This window comes from Drosophila suzukii, chromosome X, assembly GCF_043229965.1.
Source record: "Drosophila suzukii chromosome X, CBGP_Dsuzu_IsoJpt1.0, whole genome shotgun sequence".
NCBI lineage: Eukaryota > Metazoa > Arthropoda > Insecta > Diptera > Drosophilidae > Drosophila > Drosophila suzukii.
The window spans coordinates 21,595,803-21,623,501 of NC_092084.1; the positions used below are offsets into that span (position 1 = coordinate 21,595,803).

At 35.8% G+C, this 27,699-nt stretch overlaps 3 protein-coding genes and 1 long non-coding RNA gene across 7 annotated transcripts; 2 read left to right on the top strand and 2 right to left on the bottom strand.

Moving 5' to 3' along the window:
- On the bottom strand, positions 1–9,991 carry Agpat1 (1-Acylglycerol-3-phosphate O-acyltransferase 1). Its single transcript, XM_017068790.4, has 4 exons — positions 9,800–9,991; positions 7,295–7,751; positions 3,068–3,201; positions 1–2,868 (listed from the first exon to the last, which is right to left on the bottom strand). Exons 2-4 carry the CDS (start codon positions 7,474–7,476, stop codon positions 2,186–2,188), a joined length of 999 nt encoding a protein of 332 aa, XP_016924279.2. The 5' UTR covers positions 7,477–7,751; positions 9,800–9,991; the 3' UTR covers positions 1–2,185.
- A 616-nt stretch (positions 9,992–10,607) lies between these two features.
- On the bottom strand, positions 10,608–11,976 carry LOC139353471 (uncharacterized). 3 transcript variants are annotated; one of them, XR_011604761.1, is made up of 3 exons: positions 11,712–11,976; positions 11,599–11,615; positions 10,608–10,937 (listed from the first exon to the last, which is right to left on the bottom strand). It is a non-coding gene; the product is annotated as an uncharacterized lncRNA (long non-coding RNA). The 3 variants fall into 3 exon arrangements; XR_011604760.1 differs by lacking the exon at positions 11,599–11,615; XR_011604759.1 differs by having other exon boundaries at positions 11,599–11,976.
- A 1,074-nt stretch (positions 11,977–13,050) lies between these two features.
- On the top strand, positions 13,051–17,180 carry pira (pirate). 2 transcript variants are annotated; one of them, XM_017068669.4, is made up of 2 exons: positions 13,051–13,208; positions 13,339–17,180. In XM_017068669.4, the coding sequence occupies exon 2, from the start codon at positions 13,401–13,403 to the stop codon at positions 15,846–15,848; it is 2,448 nt and encodes an 815-aa protein (XP_016924158.2). In that variant the 5' UTR covers positions 13,051–13,208; positions 13,339–13,400; the 3' UTR covers positions 15,849–17,180. The 2 variants fall into 2 exon arrangements, with proteins under 2 accessions (XP_016924158.2, XP_070853755.1); XM_070997654.1 differs by having other exon boundaries at positions 13,053–13,208; positions 13,263–17,180.
- Positions 17,048–22,316, top strand: Paics (PAICS bifunctional enzyme). The gene is made up of 5 exons (XM_017068670.4): positions 17,048–17,303; positions 18,518–18,721; positions 19,555–19,699; positions 21,082–21,194; positions 21,258–22,316. Exons 1-5 carry the CDS (start codon positions 17,273–17,275, stop codon positions 22,058–22,060), a joined length of 1,296 nt encoding a protein of 431 aa, XP_016924159.1. The 5' UTR covers positions 17,048–17,272; the 3' UTR covers positions 22,061–22,316.
- Positions 22,317–27,699: the final 5,383 nt, after the last annotated feature.

Here is a 27,699-nt window from a genome sequence, read left to right on the forward strand (position 1 = left end):
TATTTGAAAAAAAATATTTATTATACTCGTATTTAATTGTTTCCTCTGCCTTCGTCTTATCGCCTTTGATTTGTCTTTAAAGTAAACCGCATCGTATGTACAAAGTTAAGTTAACACTCTACCAGTTAAATGGTATACAATACACAATACACTTGAATACAATACATAAATAGGTGTTAGTTTTAAGATCCCTTAGATTCCTTAGATGTCATGAGGTGAGATACAAGATACAAGGTAAATCGAATCTGAACTTGATTCGACTTCAAGCGGAAAAGGTTTTACAATTTAATGGGCACCCTAACCTAGTTAGGGAATGTCTAGTAAATAAAATACATATGGTTTAAAAGAGTTTGGTTTACGGCTCGTCAAGTGGTCGATTGTAAAAATCCACCAAGATTCGGCCTTCTTATGTCATGTAGTTTTCAATATTAGTCGTCCCCAATTTATCCTTAGATAAGTTTATATATTTTACGTTTTTGGTTTAATTGTTTAACAATTACACGGGGCAACAGGAAAAAAATCGAATAGAGCCCAATCGAATTGGCTGTGATTCTTACAAAACGTTATTAGACTTTCAATTAACATTCTATTTTTTTAATCCAAATCATTTCGAGCTGGACCAGTTCTTAGATTCCTGTTGCACAGTGTAGGTTAAATTTCAAGTTTTTGGTTTTTTCAATGGGTTTTTGGTACGTGTTGCCTAAGAAGAAGTTAAAATCTGACAGTCGAGGGTCGCAATTTCGTTGTTGCCGCTTCTAATACTCATTTTGGTGCCTGACTTAGCCAAACTATTTGGATGTGAGTGTTTTTTCGTGGAAACATTTCGTGTTCGAATACACTTATCCTTAAATACTTAGATAAGACGAAATATTATGTCAGTGCGGAAATCTACAAAATGATGCACATGTTAACTTGACAAGAGAGTTTCGACAAACAAAGCTGAATAGTGTTCGAAAAAGTGTGTGCGATGTATGAAACAATAGACCTATTTGGGCTTTGACCATTTCAGAACAAACCATATCTATAAATTGCAATTCATTTATAATAAAGTTAATACTTTCTGCTAATCTTTAAGCAAATAAGTTAAAGAAACTAGATTGCAGATAACATTTTTTAAATGAAATTAAATATAACAACTAAGCATTTTTCAATTACTTTGGTATTAGCTCTATTATCTTTTGAATATAACAAAGTTGTGAATCTAATGTTTACATTTCACTTTACTTTTATTTTAGACTTGAAATGAAATTAATTAAGGGGTTACATAGGGTTTTCAAAAAAAAAAAAAACGATTTTATTATTTAGTTAAAGTTGTCTAAAATGCACTCCCAAAACTTTAATTCGATCGGATCAATAAATTAGGAGAAATAGTCTCGAAGCCACGACTTGGAAGCCGGTGGACACGATAATTCAAAAAGTTAAGAACCAGTTTTTTACATTTTTTTTTTGTGAGAACAGGTCAACTGGGCTTTGTCAACAAAGAATTTTGATATATATTAATTTTTGGTCGTTTTAAAAATTATAGTTCAAGCAGTACATTTGAGCTGCACTAACAAAAAAAATGTATATTATAATTTTCTAATGATCCTGTCAATATTTATCATGTCCACCATATGGAAACTTTTTTTGAGTCTCCGAAAAAAAGGTCTCAGTAAGAGTTTTTGATATAAAATAACTAAACAAACATGTACCTAAAATTAACCAAGTCATGTAAGTCATGTAAATTAAAATATCGATCAAAATATTTTAAAAGTAATCATGAAGTGCTTTTTTTGTGGGTCGAAAACCCTATGTAACCCCTTAAGGTATTAATACTGCTAAACAATTTGCATAACCTTCTTAGAGTGTAAGAAATAGTTTACGGAATACTAGTTTACTTAATTGTCATTAAATTAGAATTTACAAGAACATAGGACACATACAGTTACTAGGTTTAAAATAAATAACAAAACTTTTGACATCAATTGGTAAAATAACATAAATACTCTAGGTGTACGACAATTGCAAACATATAGAAGTTTTTTCGAAATAGAAAATTCCAAATAGGCCTATAAAAGCGATGAAGCGGCTGAGGCTTAAACTTAAGGCTGCCGCTTCATCGTTTACAACCAGCTGTACATGTCCCCTAAAAGAGATGTGTAGTATTTGGTTATTAGTGAGTGTGTGGATTGAATGGCTATATCGCCTAAAGCGTCTTGAGCAAGCTGGCCTTTGCAGCACCGGCTCCATAGCCCGCCTGCTGACCGTATCCGGAACTGCTACTAGCCACGGCTGCAGCGGCGGCCACCGCGGCATCCGCCACGGGAGTTCCAGCGGATCCCGCTGAGCCCACAGTGGCTGCCGTGGACTTGGGAACGCCGCCCTTTATCAGCGGCTTGTATCGCTGCAACGCCTCCGCGGACGTTAGCTTGAATGTTTCACTCATTTGCGCGCGAACTCGCTCCATCAGCACATCGATGTCGTCTTTGGTCAGACCCTCCGTGCTAACCGGCGGCAGTGTGGTGATCACAATGCGACCCGCATTCAGGATCTTCTTTTTGTCATTGAGGAATGTACAGTATGAAGAGAAGACCACCGGCAGGATGGGTATCTGCTGGTCGATGGCCATGTGAAAGGCGCCCTTCTTGAACGGGTGCAGTTCGCCCGTATTGCGACGCGTTCCCTCCGGGAAAACCCACAGTTTGATGCGCTGCTTCTTGATGCGCCGATTCACATCGTTCAGCGTTTCCCGGGCCTTTTCGCCGCGCACCCGATCGATGAAGATCAGGCCAGCCAACCAGGCGGCCAGGCCGAAGGGCCAGGCGTAGAAGAGCTCCCGTTTGGCCACCACCGTGCATTTGTTCATCACGTGCCAGATGTTGAACATGCCTGCAAATACAACGAAAAACATCCAATGAGTTTGGAGAATTTAAATATCATTAAAAAGAGTGGAATCTTTAAGTAAAATCGTTGTTAATCCAAGAGATTAACATATTTTTGGAACAGATACTTTGATTTTTTATTTAAAAATGTATGTTTTATAAAGAAATCATTAATATTTCTACTCGTACAGAACTCAGATGATTACCTAGTACGTCTAGCGAGCTCTGATGGTTGGCCACAATGATGCAGGCCTGGTCCTTGGCCAAATGCTCCTTGCCACGCAGCTCCCAGCGCAGGCCGATCAACGTCGAAACGCGGTGGCACCAGGTGCTCGCCCATCTGCAAAGAAAAATATCAGAAAATGTGTCAGAATCATAGTCATTTTAAACTTAGGTATACCAAGGGTTCGCAAATAAAATTTCATCAAACCATTTTACCACTTTCTAAAAGTCTTTCAATAAAAATATCTTTGAAATAATCTAAAATCCATTTTAAATTTAGGTAATCAGGTATTATAAATTAAGTAATTATCCTAAAATCACCAGGGGTTTGGAAGTCAAGCATACGCCCTAAAATATTCATTCAATTTCAATACCTTCTATAAATCTGTCACCAAAAAAGTCTATATAATCATCGGAAAACCTTATGAAATTTGGGAATTCAGGAATTATAAATTAAATAAAATAAATATCTATAACAATATGAAATATATTATATGAAAACATTCCATCAAACCCTTTTACGACTTCCTAAAAGTCTATCACCAAAATGGCCATGAACTTACCTAGAACTCATATGGTATTTAAGTATTCAAGTGTTATCAATAAAGTAAAAATATCTAAAATAGTCCTGAAATCATCAGGGGTTTGGAAATCAAATATATGCCTAAAAATATTCAATGTGGAAACATTCTGGAAACCATTTCACTACCTCCTATAAGTCTATCACCAAAATAGACAGGAAATCTTCTGTAAGTCACGTAGACTTTAGGTGTTTTGGTATTATTAATAAAGAAAAAAGACTATCTAGTATAATCCTGAAATCACCAGGGGTTTGCAAAGCAAGTATATGCCGTGAAGTATTTAATAAGGAAACATTCCATAAAACCATTTTACGACCTCCTGTCGTTAAACAGGTCTATAAAATCATCTGGAACCCATATGAATTCCATAGATTCTACCTTACGTCACCCACTATTTAAAAAGCTATTAAACAGTTCCCACACCTATTACAGGTCGCTAGTGAATTGAACCCAAAAACAAAGCCAATTGTGAATCCAATATCATTTAATCAAGCTGACAGCCAACGAGGCGTAGCTCTGATTTCTCTAAGATCCCATCCACTATGATACCCATCCATCCATTCATTTCACATCGGCTAATCGTCAGAGTCATGACACGTAATTACTGTTCGGGAGCTACGTTTAAATGATACCCCAGAGAGCAGGCGGTTGAACCACCGTGAGTGCTCACTGGGAATTCTGGTTTAATTTGCACCTATGACAACGGATCGATAAACTGCATTAAATAGTTACAAAGGCATAATTGATTCAGGTGAGTGGGGTATACACATGTGCGACTACTAGACGAATAATAAGCCACCCCTGGATATCAAATATTCATTGTTGTCTAATGCAAATGGTTATTTGAGCCGAGGGAAATTGTTGAGGTGGCTGGAAAAACTACTAGCAAGTGCAGTAACCACATACCGAAAAGAAAAACCGCATAGGGGACAAAGAAATCGGTTCGCTCTGGTTTTTCCATTAGCGTGCAACAGTTCCCTTGCTCCCCAGTTGCCTTTCCCCCATGTACATTGTATATCCACCTGGAAAGTCAAGCACCCAACAACCCAATTCAATTCCCCTCGAAAACTTCGTCCTCGGCGTGACACCTAGGCGATAGCCGCAGTTAAATTTACAAACAGAAATTACTAGGAACAACAATCACGTAGTTGGAACGTTGAGACTGTACGATACCCATTAGCCATATTTAATTATATTATATTATCTATACCGTAGATTAAAAGGGTATATTGTAACAGCATGTTTCAGGTAGAAGGAAGCGTTTATATATTTTCTTGATGAGGATCACTAGCGAAGTAGATCTGCCCGTCCGCATGTCTGTCCGTATTTTTGTCCGTATGTTGTCCGTATGCCTGTTCGTCCATATAAAAGCTGAGATCTTGGAAACTATAAAAGCTAAAATGTTGGGTTTAGGCATGGAGATTCTAGAGATTCCCGCTAGCATCCACATTTTTGAAGATTTTTTTTAAGCGGAAATATAAATTGATTTTATTGATCAATACCTATCTACATTCCAATAATCATACCAGTTGCAATATTAATGAAAAAGTTACTAAATTAATAAGTGTAATAGGCATTGCATTGTCAGCTACCATCCGCTAGGTGGTGCTGACCGCTAAGTTCTGCGCCAAAAGAAATACTTTTGAATTTTATTTTAAAGTTGGTTCTTTCTTCTCTTCCTTTAAAAAGGGTTAATTATTTACAATTCTTCAGTCCATTATTGATATTATTTCAAAAGATCTCTGATTCCAAGTGATTTCATTCAATGGGAAATCAGTTTGCTTGGCTAGCAACAAAAGAGGAAACGCCATGGGCCAAAAGGGTACAATAAACCCTTATCGCGCTTGGCAAAGTGGTAAGAAAATGTTCACAAACTCAATTTCCGATACCGGAATTGGTAACAAGAACACCATAAACCTAAGTTTGTCGAACAATAAAAATATATCTTTGGAATAATAAAAGTGGCGTGTGAGCCAGTTTATGGAAAAAACGTACTATTCCCAAGAATCATAAAAACTCATGGATGGTTTTCGAGATTTGAAAGTTAGACTTTGAAGATAAATTCATTTTAAGTTTCATCTCAATTTAGATGAAAATATTCCAACATTTTAGGAACTATACATATTCCATTTTGGATATTATATTTATATAAAATCTGTAATATTTACAGGTATCCAAAGACATATTTAAAATTTGAAATTTTACCAGTGGTATTTTTTTAAGAGGTATTCTATTGATTGGTAGAAAAGCCCACTTCCTGTAATTCAGAAATACATGTACCCTTTTTTTAAAGTGCACCATGTATCGTAAATATTCTCAAAAGGGGGCATAGCTTTTTGGCCAATCTGGGGCCTTGACGGACAGTTGGCCAGGAATGCATTGCGGACACCTGCAGTCGAGTCACTCCCTCGCAGTTGGGGCCTTGTTAATATTGATGGCCAATTAAACTTGAATGTGTCATTGACGCAGTCGCCTTGGGACCTCAAGGGACCCCTTCCTTGAGGACAGGTGATTCGAAAAAGCAACCGTCACCGCTGTCTTCAATGGCAAGGCATTTGATTGATTCTAAATTAAGTTGGTGATACTGTAATTACTCTATCTGGCTGTCAGACCAATGCAATTCGTTTTCTACCTATTTCTATTTGAGGGGCCCGTTTGATTGCCTGAAGTAATTTAACAAGTCATGCAGAATGACCATTAGGGAAATTGTATCATTAGGTAGATTGATTTGCATAGGGAATATGGGCTTGGCAAATATCATGTAAAGTAAACAGTAATTTGGTGAAAATCTAAAAGTCCGCGTTCTATTAAAATGAATTTAAAGACCTTTGAAATGATTTTAATTATATATTATAGTAGTTCAAAGGGTTATAAGGCTTACAAAAATAGGTTCATTAACCTATTAGTATAAAGGTGAATGACTTTCAGAAATAAATTGCCTAGGGTTAAAAGCGCAAGCTTCTAAAAGTATAATTTGCAGGTAATTACCTTAATTTCACCTAAGGTAGGGTTCACCATTTTTATTATTACTATGAATATATTTGATTTGTTGGAAATACTTTTCCGGCTTCTTTTAACGTAATAAAGCAGACATTGTAAAAAGTGGTTACGTATTATACAGCATGAATAAAATAACAACTTAACGATATTGACTTTATGGCAAAACCCTCTAACAATGTTATTTTCCAGCACATTGTTAAATGTTTTCCGTATTTTGTACTCTAGCTCAAAAAGTTTCGGGGTTATTTACAACCATACACTCGAGATCTTTATTGACACAGATGTCTTTACTAGAATACTTTACTGACGCAATTCTTTTAGCTCAAAATATCATAATATAACATCATTTATTTTTAGATGTAATAACCTCTATTGTTTACTGTATGCTGCAACCATATGTTATAGATCATATGTTAAAAATTAAACTACGGCTTTGTTAAAAGATCATTTCAAATATATTCTATCTAAAATAAATACAATGTAACATCTTACATAGCACGTTGGAACCATACGATAGAGATCAATCATATATATGCTAAAAATGAAATTACGGTTTCGATAAAGAATCAATCCTAACTTTATCCTATCTCTTATGAATACAATGTTTAAATATATTATTGGGGTACTCACAACAGATTTCGGACATCGCAGGGTCGGGTGAGGAAGGCCGGGATGAGGACGATCGAGTTAAAGGACACGATGCCGTAGTACATCATGAATTTGAAGTAGTATCGGAATATGTGATTGGTCTCGTACAGAAATGGCAGCATCAGCAGCAGGAAAAGTCCCAGCAGCTCGAAAAACGAACTCATTGTGATCCCGAGATTGCGATGCTGGTAATATTTTTTTCTTCTTGATTATGTTACCGATTCAGTTTAGTGGTTCCGATTCAGATCCGGATCGTGCTGGAATCAATCTGCAGACTTTCCTCCCCTGCTTTCCACTCCACTTCACTTTCTCCACTCGTTTTCCTCCCCTATATTGTATCTTAATATTCCCCGTACTCTGGCTTTCCTCTGGTTAAGGCAGATTGCAGTCTTTTAGGTGTGAATTGTGTGTGGGTATGTCGGTTGTTCCTGTCGTTGTGCTGCAGAAAGGGAAGAAATATTGATCAATTATACTATAGTACAGTCACTGGGATGTTTTCATGTCGATAGGAATTTAGAAACCAAAAAAAAGTGATTCCAAAATTTTTTGATCGCGTAAAACAAATTTTACGGATAGAGCATTTAAAGATGATAAATTATAGGACTATAGGACTTTTCGAAAGAATTTAAATATTCTGATTTTCAATAATAAACATCCCTAAATGATTTTTAAAACCCTGAAAAAAACAATAAAAAAACATATTATCCGGGTTTTAAAAGACAGGGGATAAATATTTTTGACAATATGTATTTATATATTATATTATATTACTATCATAATATTTAAGTATAAAAACATTATTATCAGGGTTTTAAAAATCATTTAGGGATACTTATTTTTGACAAAAATTCAGAGTATTTAAATTGTATCCAAAAGTCAGGACAATCTTAAAGGTTCTTTTAAAACTATACGACTAATATCCGTTAGTTTACTTAGGTATGCAAATGTAGATAGTAAAGGGTTAATTTATTTTTTACAGTTTTACAAGCACCTCTTTTCTGTTATGGTTCAAGTTAATAAAGTGATAAGTGGTGATAAAGAGGGGCAAAAGGGAGATCGGGCGATTGGAGTATGTTGCACTTGCACGCCATTCTCCTATTCCTTCTACTTCTTTTATTGTTCTTTCTTTTATTCAAGCACTAACATGACAATTATGGGAATGCAACGAACCACAACATTAAACAAACACACATGTGCAGTAAAAAAAATAGTAATAGAGAAATGGAATACAAATTATAATTATTAAATAACAAATTTTTAAAATTTTTGTAATAAATTAGACTAAGGTCAAAAAATGTTTATCATATTTATTCATTTTAGTAAGTAATATGGACTTCACAAGAAGTTGTTTGAAAACTTTTTTATTTAACTTTTTTTTAAATGGTAAATAGTGCTATTATCTTGAACGCAGCTGTATGTACAGCAGCCCAGAAGAGAGAGAAAAAATCAATTTAAATATGCGCCCAGCGGCGAAAAACGAAACAAAACAAAAAAAGGGGGAAAAGCGAAGGAAAGGGAATTTACCATACCATATGTGTTTTTGTATGGGTTTTATAGATACTATGCGACACTATCAATTGATCAGCTATTGAATTTCGATTTGAATGCTGCAAATAGATAGTATGTATTATGCGGGAAATTGTCAATTCTACGTGACCATCTTCTGTATTTAGTTTTCTCTATATATTCCTATTAACAGGCTTAACCCTTGATGGACAGTTTGGTTTTAGAAAATGGAAAACGTACTTAAATTTTAAATTTTAAAAACTACTTTTAAAATAAGCAACAGAAGATTAACGGTATTTTATCTAGAATTTCTAAATGAAAACTATGGAAAAAATGGGAAAATTTAGTCTTAAATATTTGAAAAAATTTAACAAAAAATGAGAAACTACTTTTAAAATAAGCAACAGGAGATTTACGGTATTTTACCTAGAATTTCTATATGAAAACTTTGATAATATTGGGAAAATTTAGTGTTAAACATTTGAAAAAATTGAATAAAAAATGGGAAATGTCTCAAGGATATTAATAAACATTATAGAGAAGCAAACCATTTTATATTTGCCTTTTTGAACAACAAAAAAAACTAAACTTATTGGCAAAACTCAAACCATATGGGACTTTGAAAAGTGGGTCCAACTAGGGTTAATATTCTTATTTCTTTTACATCTGGCACAAAACAAAATAAGCAAAAACAAGAACGGTAATAGAGGGTTGCGCGCAGAGAGCGGGCAAAAGAGAGAGAGAGCATGTGTGGCAGACACGCCAAGGATAATAGCAAGTAAAAACCAAGAAAAAAACAAGAAAAAACAAGAAAAAAAAACACTGCACACACACACGAAATTAACATAAATAAATACAATTTTCGCCTGCCTCCTTTGTTGTGGGCAAATCTTTACAATTAAATTAAACAATTTTAATATAATACAATTTGCGGCAGATTGCGGAATTTACTAGCACACAAACTACAACCAAAGAGCTCACTTTTTCTTCGTTTTTTTTTGTTGTTGTTGTTGTTGTTGCTGTAGATTTTAATAAAAGGGATTACGTTTTTTTTTTTATTTCTTTTAATTTGTTGTCTTTCTTTTTTGCTGCCTTTTGTTGTTGCGGCGAACGACAGAACGCCGACGTCGACGGCGACGTTTGGCGAGAATTTCGGTTACCGGCGTTCGCGCGACTTTGGGATAGAGGTGCAGAAACATCGATGGAAACGTCGATGCATCGATAGCTTTCATATTTGTCAAAACATCGATGTTTTTGACTATCGATGTTTCTAGGGCCATCACTATTCAAGGAAGAAGGAGGATCCCTTACATTTTTGGATGTTAAAAATATGTTATATTTATTAATTTATTTGTTTAACAAATCAAATCTAGTATATAATACTAAAATTAATATTTGTAAGAGAAGGGGCCCTGGAAGCTGAAGTCCTTCGGCCCTTGATAAAATGTAAAATGCGTGGTATGATTATTTTAAAATAAATTATTCTAATTTTAACAGTGTTCATAGAACATGGAGCCTTACAAGGAGTTGGCAAAAAATTGTTTGTGCATTCCTGGAATGAAGGCAAATAATTTCAGATCGCCGTACCCTTTTGAAGTAGATGTGCAGAAACATCGATGTTTTTCGATGTTACATCGATGTTTGCCTGTTAAAACTTCGGAATAGCTATGTTTTCTGCATCTCTATTTTGAAGTCGGGGATCGTAGATCAGCTAATGTTAATAAATACGAATTACAATAGTCTTAAGAAGTAATCCCATTAGACTGTTACATGATCTCATTTGACTGAATTTTTGTTTTTATGTTTTTGTTTTTATTTTGTATTTCTTAAGTGTATAAATGTTTTGTTTTAAGTTTTTAATACAAATTCCATTGACATTTTAAAATAATTTTTATAATATAAAATAATTACGGAAAGCATCGATGTTTCGTCGATGTTTTTTGAATAACATCGATATTTTTGCATTCTACTTTGGGAGCAACTGAGCATCTGAACGAGCTTAATCGATAGGCAATGCGGAGACATATCGATAGTGAAAGGGGTGTGTGTCCGCAGTGCAGAGATACCCTCATTGGTTTGTGTCCATGCTGGGGCCAAAGTAACTACAACTGGAATTAAACTGCGAAAAAAAGATTAGTAAAAAACCAAGGCAAGTTAAAAAACCAATTAAAGTGAACTTAAAAAATGTTACTCTCACAAACCGAAAGAGGTAGGTATTTACTAAAAACTAAAATATTTTATTTAAAAAAAATTAGGGTAACCCAAACAAAGTACTACTAATAATATACATTCATAGGTCTCTAATATAGACTATAAAAAGACTCCTATATCAATATAATAACACTTGATTAATAGTTAAAAAATAAACTTTTAAGGGCTTTAAATGGAGTGTAGCATGGACTACATTTTTAAACTAAAAAAATTTTAATTTTAAGACCAAATAGAAATTATTTCTTGTGATAAATTACATTCCTGTCATGTTCTATTTTAAGTATTAAGAGTTCGCACATTCTTAAATCTTTAAAATGTATAAAATTAATAGACTACCCTGTAATAAATTATAACGATTTATGCTAAGAAAATATTTTAAATTTAAAAAAATTTAGAAATTAAAAATTTAAGAAAGAAAAAGTTTTGAAATATCAAAATTAAAAACGCATTAAATTTCGGAAAGAAAAATAGATTTATTTAAAAAAATACTTTCTTGCTCGTAAAAAAATATTACACTTTAAATTTACATAAATTTGTAAGGCTAAAAATATATTTTATGTTTAACTTACCTATAAGAAAATTCGGGCTTATATGTATTTTTTCAATATTGGGGGTATTAAATAATATATATATATGAACAAAATTTTAGGAAACTATAAATAATCACATTTGTAATATTTACATTGGGTAAACCTTTAATTTACTTCTGTTGTATTACACAAGTTGAAGTAAAATGTGAAAACAATGCCATGATTCTTCCCAGTCACTTCCTCTTCCTGGGAGCCAAGAAAGCAGAAAGAAACTGAATGCTCAAATACTTGGCAAACCTGCTGACAGCCAAGCGAGATATGATTTAGATGCGAATTTTTGCACTTGGCAACCAGTGGTATTGCGAAATCCCAGCCTTTGGCCTGCGGAAAACGTGTGTCAAGCGGCGGGGAACCGTTTTTAATTTTATAAAGACAGTCTTGAAACAAAGCAAAAACAAAAATATTTTTGTTTACATTTGATATTCTTATCTCTGAACGATCCGTGTGGTGAGGCTGACGACTAGAAAGTCGGGCAGGTGGACAAGTCTACGGATCATGGACGCAAAACCATAATAATCAGTTGCAATTATGGAAAATATTGCAAAAGAAAAGCTTTCGACAAACACTCTTATTTATTTAAATTAAAAAAAAAAATTTACTGCTGACAACAGGAATTGAACTTTTTTTGTATTCCACATTTTATTGCTCTTATAATGAAGTTAACACTTTAAATAAAAAACTATTAGTCCAGTTTCAAATAACTAATTTAATAAAATAACATTCATACATTAGTACACATATTAACCTGATATAATTGTTATATTTTATAAATTATGGAAACGAAACTAAAATCTTATTAAAGGTAGTAAAATTTTAAAACCTGTGACCGAAAATACCACTATTTCTGGGTTTTATTTTTAAAGACTACTAAGATTTATATTTATATTTATGTCAAAAATAGCACCTTTTTTACTTCTGTCCACAAGAGGTGTAGAAATTAGCCGAATTGAAAAGAAAACATTCTACAATGTATCTAAAGTTTAGCAAAATTGGAAAAATAATAAAAAAAAATTTTATTTTGGGCCCAAAGAAGCCAAATTGAAAAGAAAACATTTTACAAAGTATCTAAAATTCAGCACACTTGGAAAAAGAATAAAAACAATTGTTATTTTGGGCCCCTGATTATAAGTTTAATCAAACTTAACGATTTTACAAATTAAACTAAGATTTTCGATGGTAGATAGACTGAAAATGTATCGAAAATGTATATTAATGTATATAACACCAAATAAGATCTACAATGTTGATTCTACATACTTCATATCTTTCTACAGTTTTCATATTTCTTTCTACATAATTCATAGCTTTCTACAGATATGTTAATATATCGTATAGCCATGAAAGGATACGATTAATTTGGAAAATTACCTATCGATGTTTTCTTAGAATACCCTAAAAAAGCCAGGGGGATTGCAATGTTTACGATTCACCCAAAACCTATCGATATTATAGAGATACCATAGGGCCTCGCACAGATGTTTTGGATACAGCACTTTGAAAGTGGGACGCCGTTTATAAAACGTCTGCAAAGAGGAAAACCCAAATATTCCGAGGGCCTGGAGTCCGGGAAATCGTAACCGCCACTGGAGGTAAATGCCCAAAAAAATATGTAGAAAAATTACAAAAAATTCCAATTTGGCCAGTGTTCAAAAACTTTAACTCAAAAACAAAAAAAACCATAGCAGCCCGGGACATTTCAATCGATTCCAGAAATTTCAGATTCAGTACGGTACAGAATGATTACTGGGTGAATAACCGGTGGGATATATATAGAATACTATATGAAAATGGAACGAATCCTGAAACGCAGACGACCCCTATCGCCAATTGATTTGTTCAAAGAACCCAAACCACCCACGACTAAAGCAGTTCGTCGGATTGCCCTGAACGACTATATAATCATATCGCGACAATTGCTAATCAATCGAGCCGGTCGGGATCCGGATAGACGTAGTGCCAAGATGCTGGTGATCCTGGAGAGCTTCAAGCAGTATGTCATCACCTTCACGCTGCCCAGTTCCTCGTGCACCGTTCAGGATTTGCTCCGCGAGATGGGCGTAGAGTTCGATGAAAGGACCACCATCGATGCCACGGAGAAATCCGAGGGCACCTTCAATGTGGTGGTCTGTGTGGGCTTCTACATAAGCGAGGCCACCGACGAGTTGGTCAAAAGTACTGAGAAGGTCTACAACGAGATGCATCAGGCCAAGAAGTCAGCAGGAGAGGCTGCCATAGAGCCAAAGATGCCTGAACCCACTGATCTAAGTACTAAGCCAGCTGCTTCGGAGGACATCAATGGCAACCAGCAGGCTGCAGAGGCTTCCGGGAGCAGCAAGAAACGCAGGCACCGCTCTCCAAGTGGGAATACACCATCTCCTGGTACTACCCAGTTCCATGAGCAATCTGGTGAATCTCGTAAACCTAAGAAGCACAAGAAAAGGCATTCTTCAAGTGGCAAATCAAAGGACAGCCATAGCCGGCAGTCTTCTGATAGGAAGGAACTCCCAGAGGCGGAAGCATCCACTTCAAAGGGCAACAACGTTTCACTGGAGCGGGATGCAGATGCTCGCAAAAGCAGGAAGCACAAGAAGCATAAGAAGCACAGTACCAGATCTTCAGGTGAAAAGCCAGCTGTTCCAAAGGATTACCAGTCGGAGAAATCCAAAGCAAGCTCCTCTACATGTGGAAATTCCCATACTTCAAGGGACAACAAGAGTTCCCATTCCCAGAAACCTAAACAAAACAGCTCCACAGATGAAAATTCCCGTACTCCAAAGAAGAACCATGGTTCCCAGATGAACCAGTCGCAGAAATCCAAAGAAAGCAGCTCTGTAGATGAAAAGCCCCATACTTCAAAGAACAACCATGGTTCCCCGTCGCAGAAATCCAAAGAAAGCAGCTCCACAGTTAGAAATTTATGTAATCAAAAGTTCAACTTTGATTTCCAGATGATCCGCTCGGTGAAATCCAAAAGAAGCAGCTCATTAGACGGATATCCACATACTCCAAAGGAAAACATTGTTTCCCATAGGCTACAGTTGCCGAAGCAATCTTGGGACGAAGAGCCTAGTTGCAGCCAATTTTCCAACATATTCGGAACCAAAATCAACGAATTTAAGCCACGATCGGCTTTCCAATCCTGGCCAGCTGTCAGTACCACCAGTGAAAAACCAAAAACACCCGAAGAAAGGGCTGAGCTAAGCCGCCTGCGCAGACTTCGCAACTGGAACCTTAGCCGGGACTGTGATGATGACGATGATGATGATACTGTGGTGCTGCTGAGCAGCAGCAGCGAGGATGAGGAGGAGACCAGCACAATGGAGGGGCAAACGAAGGTGGCCAAACAAGCCTCAGAAAGTCGTCTGTCCACCGATGAGAATCTCACCCTGCTTATGTATCCGCCCACGGGAACCGGTGCCCTGAGCATCGGCATGAAGGACTACATGTGCCTAAGTCGGGGCAGCTATCTAAACGACATCATCATCGATTTCTATCTGCGCTGGCTCAAGAATAATGTGATACCAGAGGGTCAGCGCGAGAGGACGCACATCTTTAGTACATTTTTCCACAAGAGATTGACCACATTGACGCGTCCCATAAACGCCAAGCAGTCGGCGGCCCAGAAGCGTCACGAAAGGGTCCAAAAATGGACACGCACAGTGGATATATTCGATAAGGATTTCATAATCGTACCATTTAACGAGCAGGCTCATTGGATACTGGCCATTATATGTTTCCCCAGTCTCAGCGGACCGGTGGCCTATAAAGATGGTGATAAGTTGAACCACGATGGGCCCATCAAACAGCCATTGATCCTCATCTTTGACTCCTTGGCGGTCACTTCGCGTCATCGGGCAATAGCCATATTGCGGGATTATCTAACCTGCGAGTACCGGGCCAAGAATCCCAAGAGGAAGGCGCACATCTTCAACAAGGACAACATGCCCGGACATCAGGTCGAGGTGCCCCAGCAGGAGAATCTCACGGATTGCGGCCTGTATCTGCTGCAATATGTAGAGCAATTCTTCACGAAACCCATCAAAGACTACAGATTGCCGATTACTCAGCTGGTTAAGTGGTTTGATCTGCTCACAGTGACCAAAAAACGAGAAGATATAGCAAATCTCATACAGAAACTGATGGACGAGGGCAATCAGCAGCAGCGGCGCAAGATTCTGCCCGTCCTCGAGTTTCCCACACTGAATGGTGAATTGGTGGAGGAGGATTGAAGGTTTTTTCGACACATTTCCGATCGATGGAGAAAGAAAAACTCTTAACACACTCGCCTTTTAAAGGGGTGTTTTTTTCCAAAAAGACAGTAGTACATCACCCAATAATTATTTGCATAACTGACCAAGGCAACTTTTAAAGTTCAAGGGCAATACCTAGCAGCATTATACACTACATAATTTACACTTTACAAAAGGATGCACAAGGACCAAAACACAATACAACTGAAATAAAACACAAGAGACATGGAAAAAAAATGTTTGCCAAGTTGTTATGGTTGCTCTGCGAAAGGGAAATACTTTGAAAGGGTTCTATCGTTGGATCTTATTAATGGAGATCATCTAAACGACACAAAAATTCATTTTTATGGAGTACTATAGAGTGCAAGTGAAAACCCCGAGGGTCACTGAGAAAATAGAGTGTATTTGGGGTCACCAAAATGCGGAATTCTAAGAAAATACTTGCCAGCAAGTAAAGGAGGGGCGCCAACAGGAAAATAAGTCTAAAAGAGCCTAAAGAAGCTTCTAGATGAAAGAATTGGGTCACCAAAAGGAATTTATAAGTATCCAGGTGAAGTAATTGGGTCACCAAGAGGATAAAGAAGCTTCCAGATGAAAGAATTGGCTCACCAAGAGAATGTAGAAACATCCAGGCAAAAGAATTGGGTGACCAAGATGATAAAGATGGTTCTAGATGAAAGAATTTGGTAACCAATAGGATGTAAAAGCATCCAGGAGAAAGAATTGGGTCACCAATAGATGAACAAGGGTCACCAAGACCAGAAAAAGGCCATAAAGGCAAAGCCAATAGCCATCAAGTGAAAAAGTGTTGCCAAGGTTAGGAAAACGGGCATAATGTAAAGGCTAGTCACCAGAAAATTATGAATGTCTCATATATAAAACTAAAATGGGTCACCAGGCCTACGAAATGTCAGATGCTTGATGCAAAAAAAAAATATACATAGCTTTACAGTATACCAAAAATGAATCCTAAGATAAGACAGTAACTCGAAAATCGCAGGGTATTATAGATCAGCATTATACACGCGTTTCTAAGCCCACACACACACACGCACGCACACACATAGGCTTACGTTTATACGATCTCTGTGTATGGGTGGGGGTTTCGGCGATAAGAAAATCGAGCCATAAAGTCGCGCCGGCGATTCTGCTGACACTCAGTTGCTTTGGAGCGATTCTTCGACGCAGACGAACGGCGGAGTTTACGGAACGTCCGAAAAAAAACAACAAATAAACAGGCCTAAAAGCAAGCAGAGAGAGAGGGGGACAAAAGCAAGGGCAAAGCAACAGCAAAGCACAAGCACAAGCGAAGAGCGAGCACAAAGCAAAGCGCGCAACACGTGAAACAGCAGCCGTCGTCAATTGGTTTTAATTTCGATTCAGAAAGGCGATTCTAGAACGAGATGTCCACCGCAGCCACCACAACCACATCGAGTAAGTTTATCCAGATCTCGAGTTACCCCCCAATATCCCAGTGCAAAAACAGCAACCCAGTCCCAAATAAACATCTCTGTACCATATCAAATTTTCACTATTCTACTGTATTTGAACGTAAATATTATCAGAACTTTGTGCAAACACCCTCAGGGGGTAAAACCAACTTTTATTAAATATCATTCTGAGATTTCCAAGTTCTGTAAACGTTCCTAGACTCCTACATATAAACAGGGAAAAAGAAGTGACACCCAGATCACAAATAAACATTTCTGTAGCATATCAAACTCTCATACCTTTCGACGGTTCTTGGGAACACATGTAATATTATCAGAACTTTGGGCAAAAGCCTTCAGGGGAGAAAAACATCTCGTATTTATATCAAATTTGTGTTATTCTGAGATTTCTGATGTCTATAAACGAATTAGAGACCTATGTATAAACAGGGAAAACTAGTCAAGGGTGAAAAACAACTCTTATTATTATCAAATTCCTATTATTCTGGGATTTCTTAAGTCCACAAACATATTAAAAACCTGTAATCAAGTTAAAAGTCCTCAATGGAAAAAAAATTAGACTCATTCTTAAATTTGTATTATTCTGAAATTTCTTAAGTCTAGAAACATGTCAGAGACCTTTGAGCGGGGGGAAAAAATGGATTTTTTTCTTTTTTTAATCGGCGCAAGTATTTATACCCTTTACATTAGGTATATCAAAATTAAATAATTTACATTAAAATTCAGCTTAAAAGTTAAATAGGACTTTTTCAAATAAAAGTATCATATACTTAGAATACAATATTATTGTTTTTTCACATTTATCACAAGTTATTCAGTGAATTCTCCAGTTTTAGGAAAGTAGTAAAAACAAATATTATTTGGTCCACCTGTTTTAAAATTCAAAATAACTCAATAAAGTGGCAGAATTTGTTTTAGTATGTCCAATATAAATTTAATTTATGTATTATATATATAAAATCTTCAAAACCTTCCTGTCTAATTTTGATTTATTAAAAACAACATGCACAATCTAATATGATTTTATTATGATTTTCGCAATGCTGTTTATTGACCTGTAGTCTGTATTTTTGTAAACAAAAAAGCTTTTAGATTCCCAAACTCAAGATTATATATGATCTTTGAAATTCGGAACCGATTTTTTTATTTTCCATAATATATTTAAATGTATTAAACATGTATTAAATCATTTCACAGTCGAGGGCTACAAGCTCGGAAAGGTCATCATCGAGGGCAAGACCAAGCAGGTGTACGATCTGCCCGAACAGCCTGGACTTTGCCTGCTCCTCAGCAAGGATCGCATCACCGCCGGAGATGGTGTCAAGGCCCACGATCTGGCGGGCAAGGCGGAGATCTCCAATACCACCAACGGACAGGTTTTCCGATTGCTCAACGAGGCCGGTGAGTAAACGTCTGAAATGTTTTTGGATCCATCGAGAACTTAGTCCTCCAAATAATCATTTTTAACACTAGTACTTGGTATTATTTTCAAAATAAGTCAAAAAATAAATTACATACTCTTTAAAGGAGACTTATTTTTCCTTTTTTTCTTAGTAACTTCAAGTATTTCTAACAATTATAATTTTAATGAATAAAATTCTTTCTAAAATGATAAACCTTTTCTGACCGTATACCCATAAATTAAGATAATTAGTTTGATTTTCAATGTTACTGATGGGTATGCATATTATTTTTTTTGGCATGATCCTTGAGCAGTTTTTTTTTTACATTAAAGAAAATTATTTTATATAGTATGTATATATAGTTTAGTAATTTGTAAAATGTATATATTTAAAAATGCATTTTAATTTAAAAGAATGATCCTTAAAACTTTTTTATTTCAATTAAACGATTTATTTTAAATAAAATCTCTATATAGTTTACTAAATTATAATAAGTATATACTAATGAGAATAACTTGTATAAATAGCTTATGGGTTTGTCGTACATTTTATGGTATATATATTTGAACTATAAATATATAATCAAGATAACAATTTGTATAAAGAGCTTATGAATTTGGCTTACTTTTTCATAGAACAAAATTGTTCTATATAATAAAACTAACTTTGTAACTACAAAATTTATAATATATATATGTTATAAAGCGGAGTTCTGATTAAACTTTGGCTTTTTTATAAATAGATATTTTAAACCATCTCAAAATATTAAAATGTCATGATTATTATCATTCAAACTAACAAATTTCTGTATTTTTCCACCTTTTTCCCCAGGAATTCGCACCGCCTATGTGAAACAGTGCGGATCGAAGGCGTTCATCGCCCGCAAGTGCCAGATGATACCCATTGAGTGGGTGACCCGTCGCCTGGCCACTGGATCCTTCCTCAAGCGCAATGTCGGAGTGCCCGAGGGCTATAGGTTGGTATGGCAACAGTGGGTGTGCATTTGCATACATACGTCTCTGTCTGGGGTTATCACACCAACCGATCCGATCCGTTTCGATCCAAAACGAACCGATTCGATCTCTGTTATCTGGGCGCTTTTGCGGTAAACAAATTTAAATGCAATCGATGCACTGAGGGTCAACAATCGCTGATAAGCCCAGATAGCTATATATATATTCCCCATACCCCTCGGCATAATATTGCTGGAGTCATCAAAATCGAATAGTGAGGTCTGTAACTCAAGCCGGATTTTCGTCATAGCGCCGCCAATCGATCTGAAAGCTCGTGTCATTAGATGTCAAGCCAAGGCAATAGGCCTTTTTATGGCTTTGATCGTGGGACATTGCTAGCACCTCCACCTCCATGAAGTTTTTTTTTTCGTATGATAGTGGGATAAATTAAAAGTACAGCAAATTAGACAGAATGCGTAGTACTATGTTTCTTTTTTTCATGGTACTGGTGTAAATCAGGTTATTCGGAAAAAATTTCGTTTAAAATATGTAGCAAATGTATCTCTCAACAAGTATTTTTGATTTAATATATAAATTCAAAATTATTTTTAGCTGTGGACCCTTTTTAATATATGTAAAGTGCAAAGACTTCTTAAAATAAATCCAGTTAGTAGTCGAAAGTTATGTATCGTAGAGTCAGTTCTTAGCGCCTAGGTGGGTTTAAAAATATTTATATATTAACTCTTAAAGTACCGAGCTTTTCTCAGTGTTCTTATCTTATGTTTGAAAGGAGTAAACTTTATTAACAATTTATATTATTTTATATGCTTTTAAAATCCTATAAGAAGTTCATTTTAATTGACGTATATTTATTTATACATTTTGGGAACCCCTATGCTTAAGTAAAAAATATAATAAACTTAGTAACAAGTTTACATTATTTTATATGATATTAAACTCCTATAAGGATTACATTTTAATCAATGTGTATTTATTTATACATTTAAGGGACCACTATGCTTAAGTAAAAAATAGAATAAAGCAAGAAAAAATATATTTTTATATGAAGAAATATATTTTTATACAAATTTTTTATTCAAAAACATAATAAAGCATTTTAAGAAATATATTTTTATAAAAAAAACGTATTAAAAAATATAATAAAAAATCTAGGAAATATATTTTTATCAAAAATGTAAAAGTAATAATTTTTAATATTATTTACCAGTATGCTCCCCAAAATATATATATAATTATAAATCGATTAAATTGAGCTCCTTAAAAGATGTTTAAATATATTTCATTATTGTAAAATTTTTATTAGCCACTAAATGTTTAAAAAGTTTTAAGATTTATAATAGTAAACAATTTACAACTAAAATTCTAATCAAACTGCATCTTTCAGATTCTCGCCGCCCAAACAGGAGACTTTCTTCAAGGACGATGCCAACCACGATCCCCAGTGGAGCGAGGAGCAGATCGTCTCGGCCAAATTCGAGCTGAATGGCCTGGTGATCGGTGAGTTATATCATCACCTTCATTAATATTCAATTAAACCATAAACTCATTCCGCCCAAACAGGCCAAGATGAGGTGGACATAATGCGTAGAACCACTCTGCTGGTCTTCGAGATTCTCGAGCGGGCGTGGCAGACCAAGAACTGTGCCCTGATCGACATGAAGGTGGAGTTTGGTATCTGTGACGATGGCAACATAGTGCTGGCCGACATCATAGATTCCGATTCGTGGCGCCTTTGGCCGGCGGGTGATAAGCGCTTGATGGTGGACAAGCAGGTGTATCGCAATCTGGCAGCAGTGACTGCCAGCGATTTGGATACGGTCAAGAGGAATTTCATTTGGGTGGCCGAACAATTGGCCGATATTGTGCCCAAGAAGGATCATCTGGTTGTGGTGCTAATGGGCAGTGCCTCAGATACTTCGCACAGCGAAAAGATAGCCACCAGTTGTCGTTCTCTGGGCCTGAATGTGGAACTCCGGGTGAGTTCTGCCCACAAGGGACCCGAGGAAACGCTGCGCATTGTCCGCGAATACGAGTCGGTGATGAGCAACCTCATCTTTGTGGCCGTCGCTGGACGTTCCAATGGCCTGGGTCCCGTCGTTTCCGGCAGCACCAACTATCCGGTGATCAATTGTCCGCCCGTCAAATCGGACAACATGCAGGTGGATGTGTGGTCTAGCCTCAATCTGCCCTCGGGCCTGGGCTGTGCCACCGTTTTGTATCCGGAGGCAGCTGCTCTGCATGCGGCCACCATTTTGGGACTGGGCAACTTCATGGTCTGGTCGAAATTGCGCGTCAAGGCGCTGAACAACTTCATCACCCTCAAGAAGGCCGACAAGGAGCTGCGCGGCGTGCGAAATGCTTAGATGGGGAAATGCTTATGGGGATTACTTGGAGAGCTTACCAAGTGGCCATATATGATATGCCATCCGGCAAGGATCTACATTGAAAGATCTTCCGCAGATCCCATCGTTCGTTATTTCGTTTCCTATTTTTTTTTTGTAACCAACCCTTTTTTATTTTCGTAGTATTAAGAAAGCATGACTTGAACTAGTTGTATCCCAGTCTGGATGAGGTAACTCGAAATACCTAATAATAAAAAAGAAAATAAACCATTTTAAATATTTATCGATTTTTTATTTAAAGCATACTTAAAGAAAACATGTTATTATCCTGGGTTCCCATCTCTGCATTGGTTTTCTAAATTGTTAAAGAATATATTAAAAATACTACATATACTTTAATTTAACTTACTATAAAAGAAGTGCATTCTTAAAAATAGCTTTTTGCATGTGCTACTTTTAAGATATACTTTGGAAAATTAATAGCTATTTTTGAAGACTTCTTTATAGATAGCACATTAAATATCTTGCAGGATCAATATAATACATTTTACAAAATATAAAAATGTTGTATCATTAGATATTCTGTTCAAAGGATTTTGGACTAAGCTCATTTAGGTTTCTTATAAATTAGAAATTTTAAAAAGCATAAATACACTTATCTACTCTTTTTAAATTTAAATTTTAGTTATATTTAACTATTTTTCAAAGGAACGTTGTTAGAAGCTCATTCCTCACCTGAATATATCTATGTATGCATTTTTTGAATTTACATTTTTAAGTGGCATACTTTTGGGCTGATTGCTGTTTAAATCCCTAAGCTGTTAGCTGCAATTCCATTGAAACACTATTTTTAGCCGCACTCTATTCACAAAAAGGTCAAAGAAGAGCTTACCACAATTAGTGCCCCACGGGTACAGCTTAACTGTAAGAAGATCAGCTTATACGCATGCAAAACATGCGTGTGCCGCACAGTGGAGAGCAATAAAATAGATAGTTAATTTAAGTAATAAGAAAATACTTAAAATAAGTAATGTAAACTAGGTATATTTAACCAATATTTAATACCTATACATATTTGAAAAACCCTTTGACTTAAAGGAATCAAGGAAAAGGGGCAAACTTATTCATTATTTAGATATTTTCATATATGAACTTACACCACGCGAATTCTTTAGATTTGGAACACATTTCATGAAAATCTTGATATTTGAGTATATTTTGCCACGTGAATTCTTCAGGTTTCAATTGATTATATATAGATTTTATTATAACCTACATATTTTGATACATGTATTTACATCACGCGAATTCTTCTGATTTGAAACGAGGAGATACTGCTATTTCATTAAAATCTAAATATTTAGATAAATTTCGCCACGCGAATTCTTGGGGGCTTTATTTTTATGAGCATTATAGTTACTTAGCTCAAACCCCAATGGTTTTATTTCTTTGAATTTTGTAAAAATATCTATTGAAAGTATGAGCACAAAGATACATTACATTTACGTGGAAACGAGATGCAGAAGCTATATATAACTCCTTTGAGAAAAAGATTTGCAGTTGCCAAGGCAAATTAGCCATACAAGCTGGGGTGGACCGGGGAAATATGTATGTGCTAAAGTGCGCCGGCCAACCTCAGGTCAATTAATCATACTTTAGTGTTTAGCAGACACCACCACAAAAATACAAACACAAACAACGAAGCAAATGCATGGAGCACAATTCATAATAATAACAATAATTTAGCATAAGAGGATGGGACGGGTGGCGGGGTAAGTGAGGCGGGAGGGCGAATGTACACATTAAAAGTCAGGGTCAAAGTGTGGCCATTGTATTTGCCTCTCCCTCTGGCGCTCTGGTACCCCCCCTCACCACCTCGCAAGTGTCTGCTGTTGTTCGAAACAACAATAAACAAAAAGAAATATGAATGGCAAAGCAAATGTAACAAAATGTTAAGAAAAATAAAGAAAACCGTGTAGGAGCCGAAAAAAATACCAAAAAGCATGCTTCCTTTGGAAATACCCTACAAATTTATAGGTTTTTAAAATTTTTAAGACCACTTATTCATCCTTTGATAAGAAATACCAATTAAAATTCTTATTACGAAGTCTAACATTCTAATATATCAAAAAATGGTTTTAATACCAAAATATACTTAACAATAATACTAACCTTAATCAATAGTAAACTAAAACCGAACCACCTTAACACAAATTTTAGGAGATTAACGAATTATTTATTAGTTACGAAAGGCAGAATAGAGTCCGAGCAGGTGAAATTAGAAATAAAATACCTTTTGGTTGATTTAAAAAAAAATTTTGGAACAAAAAAAAAATTTCCAAAAACTTTACAAATTTTGAAAGTAAACTGAAAACAAGTTATGTAAACTGAAAAAATTGGGAAATTAAGTTTTATTTTAAGATTTATCAAAAGCTGAGTAGGGCATAAAAAAATTATAGGAAGAAATTTTTTTAAAATGATTTTTTGATTTTTGTAAGAAATGAGTTACTTGTGATTTTTGGAAAAACCTTAAAATAAAAGTTCAATAAAAAAAATATTTTTTTTTATCTTGAGGTGTTGAACTTGTCCCAATCCTTATTCGTGCATGCCCCTTTCCTTTGGGGTTAAAGTGAGTGAAACAACAATATTGACTGCGACGTCGGGCCGCTGGGGTCGCAAGTACAACTACAACTACAACTACAACTACAACTGCAGATACAACGACAACAATAACAATGGCCAGCAATTGTTTTGCGGCGTCGCCTCTGCCTCTGCCGCTGCCTCTGCCTCAGTCGACGTCAATGACGCAGCGCTATGTTTGCGGTGGCTTTTGTTGCTTTTATTGCTGTCTACCTCTCTCCCCATCTCCATCTCTCTCTCCCCTCCCACAAAAGCCGCAAGGGGTTTCTTTATTGTTTTTCTTGTTTTCTGTTTGCCGATTCGGTTTTTTTCTTTACTTTTTTTTTTGTTTTTTTTCCGCGAATAAAAACTGTTTTGTTACAAGCGAATGCCGATCGCAGTCGATCTTTCTACACGTTTTCATTATCATTTTACTGTCTGCCTCTTGCTTCCTCCAACCACCCGCCACCCTCTCCATCTCCCTCACTCGCTGGGCTACAGTCTGAATTCCATAATTTGAATTTACTAAAAAAAAATTTTTTAAAAAGTCCTTGTTTGTACAAAAAAAATATATGTATGTTTTACTGAAAAATCGAATACTTCCAAATCATGTTCCAAAGTTATTAAATCCTTAAAATTAAAAAAAAAAAATTTTTTTTTTAATTTCTAAAAATCTTTGTATTGGAAAATATTCAAAAATGTATCTTCTGGTTGCTTTAGCAATTACATTAACATGGCGTCCGAATAGGAACCCTAACCAAAAAGATTGTTAGTAAGAAAAAATTTTCTCTTTTATTAATTTTACATCGTTATGAATTTATAAAGTTAAAATCCAAAAACTGTTGAAATATATTAAAGTAATCCATAAGAAATTTAAAACTAAACCAAAATGTATTTAAAAATCCTTTCAAAAATATAAAACATGATATACATGGGTACAGTCAGGCCTGCCAAAGACAAACCATCTTTGGCAGGCCTGACTGTACCCATTTGGCGAGGCAACTCTTTCAACTTGTTGCTAAAAATATGCAAGACAGTAAAAGGAAACCGGTTCCCCTCTCAAACACTCGTACACACACACATACATATGTATCTCCATCTGTATGTATATACATGTGGATATGCCTATATATAACTGGTTGTTGCTGGGTGCCGAGCCACTGACCGAACGGGCGAATATGAAAGGGGGTTACTGGGAGGGGGAGGGGGGCTGGGCGGTGGAACTGGAACTGTGACTTGATTATTCAGTCGGCCCAAGAAGCAAGCCGATCCGTGCACAAATAAAGCCAGAGTGAAGAGAGAAACGAAAAACAACAGAGGGACAACCACATGCAAAACGCCAACACGTAATACAAGATCGTAAAGCGGTTGCTTATAGAGAGGGTTGGCGAAAGGAGGTGGGGATGGGCAGCATCGATTACGCGCGCAAAACCGGCAAGCCGATGGCACTGTGGGCCCTGGCTAAAGGTCACAGTCCCGATACCCTGCACAAAAATAGATCACTTAGGACTTATTTTTAGGTCTTCGCCTTCAAAAAAAAAGGTAAAATAGAAAAAAAAAATTGTTGGATGTCAACATTTTTGAAGGAATTTTTGTTTTATAATAATATATAATAATAATAATAATATTGAATAATATTAACATAGTAAACTTCAAAAAATTGCACTTCTTTAACAGATTTTATTGGAAATCGTTGTATGTAACTTTTAATGAAGAACAAATACATAGTAAAATGATACTTTTTTAACTTTCCTAGAGTCTAAAATGTTTGGAAACAATATTATTATATTCCAAATTTAATTTTTAAAAATTCAAGGTTTTGGAATAGTTTTTACTACACACTAAAAGACTATTGGGTCAAATTGAGCAATATTGAATTATCCATTTTACCAATGAAATACATAATTACCCTGCCAAACAACTTACTATCTTATGGTAGTTTTACTCTTAAAATGTAACCAAAGCAACAATAAAGCACAAACACACAAGTGTTTTTAAGTTTTGTAACTATACGAATTGGTAAATTTTATCCATAACTTTTTTATGTGTGTTCGTAAGTACAATACTTCATATCTAGGACCCACTGTACATCAATGTTGTTGTAACAGTCGATTGTTGTTCTAGTTGTCGTCGTTATTTTTATTGCTGTTGTTGTCACCGCAAGTTGCGCTACTTTGCGCTTATTCGGCTTCTCTGTCTCCCTCGCTCTCCCTCTCCCTCTTTCTTTTTATTTCTTTTCTTTTTTGAATTTTTTATTTTTTGTTTTATTTTTTTTCTTTCTTTCTTGCTTTCCGCTTGTCTCTTGCAATGTCACCCACCAGAAGAGCCAGTTGTTGTAGATTCAGGTTAGGTTTATTGCTCTCCCTCCTCTTTCTCCGTAGCGCCCCCTTCTTCTCCTCCTCTTTCTCTCTGCTCTTTCTCTCTCCACCCTTCTTGCGGCACCTATCTTTGTTGATATGGCTTAACTGTGAATTGGCCGCGCGGCGAACAAAGATCACATCAACTTTAATTGTGGGTTAGGATGAAAATGGGGTGGGAGGAGAGAAAGAGAGAGAGAGAGAGAGAGAGAGAAAACTGGGAGGTAGGACAAATGATAAGCCGAAAAAAAAGAGCACGCGATAATAAAAAATCTAAATAAAAACACATCAACAAAAATTAACAACAACACTCGAAACGAACAGACATGTGTTTAAATATTGGATCCAAGGGGCAAAACGAGGGGTTATAAATAGGAAAATGGGGTTGGGGTGGAGTGGGGTGGGGTGGCGACACAGGGGCGAATGATCGCATCCATTGCGGTAAGGGGAATCACGTTCCCACCTTATCTACATACATACATATGTATATATGCACAATGTATGTATGTGTATCTATGGAACCTGGCACCGAATGCAAACAATCATTTATTTGGAACGATTCGCAAGTCACACTTGGTATACAATGCAAATATTTTATTGGCAACGCACTTTTGATTCTCAAATTAAAGTTTTTTGTTGGTTACCCATCTCATAAACATTATTACATACATATGTATATATGAT

Coding starts and splice junctions, on each gene's coding strand:
- Agpat1 (XM_017068790.4), bottom strand. CDS start 7,476: ATGAGTTCGTTTTTCGAGCTGCTGGGACTTTTCCTGCTGCTGATGCTG. Junction 3,202..7,294: donor TGCGATGTCCGAAATCTGTT/GTGAGTACCCCA, acceptor TTTTCTTTGCAG/ATGGGCGAGCACCTGGTGCC. Junction 2,869..3,067: donor GAGCTCGCTAGACGTACTAG/GTAATCATCTGA, acceptor TTGTATTTGCAG/GCATGTTCAACATCTGGCAC.
- Paics (XM_017068670.4), top strand. CDS start 17,273: ATGTCCACCGCAGCCACCACAACCACATCGA. Junction 18,722..19,554: donor CCGATTGCTCAACGAGGCCG/GTGAGTAAACGT, acceptor CTTTTTCCCCAG/GAATTCGCACCGCCTATGTG. Junction 21,195..21,257: donor GCTGAATGGCCTGGTGATCG/GTGAGTTATATC, acceptor CCGCCCAAACAG/GCCAAGATGAGGTGGACATA.
- pira (XM_017068669.4), top strand. CDS start 13,401: ATGAAAATGGAACGAATCCTGAAACGCAGACGACCCCTATCGCCAATT.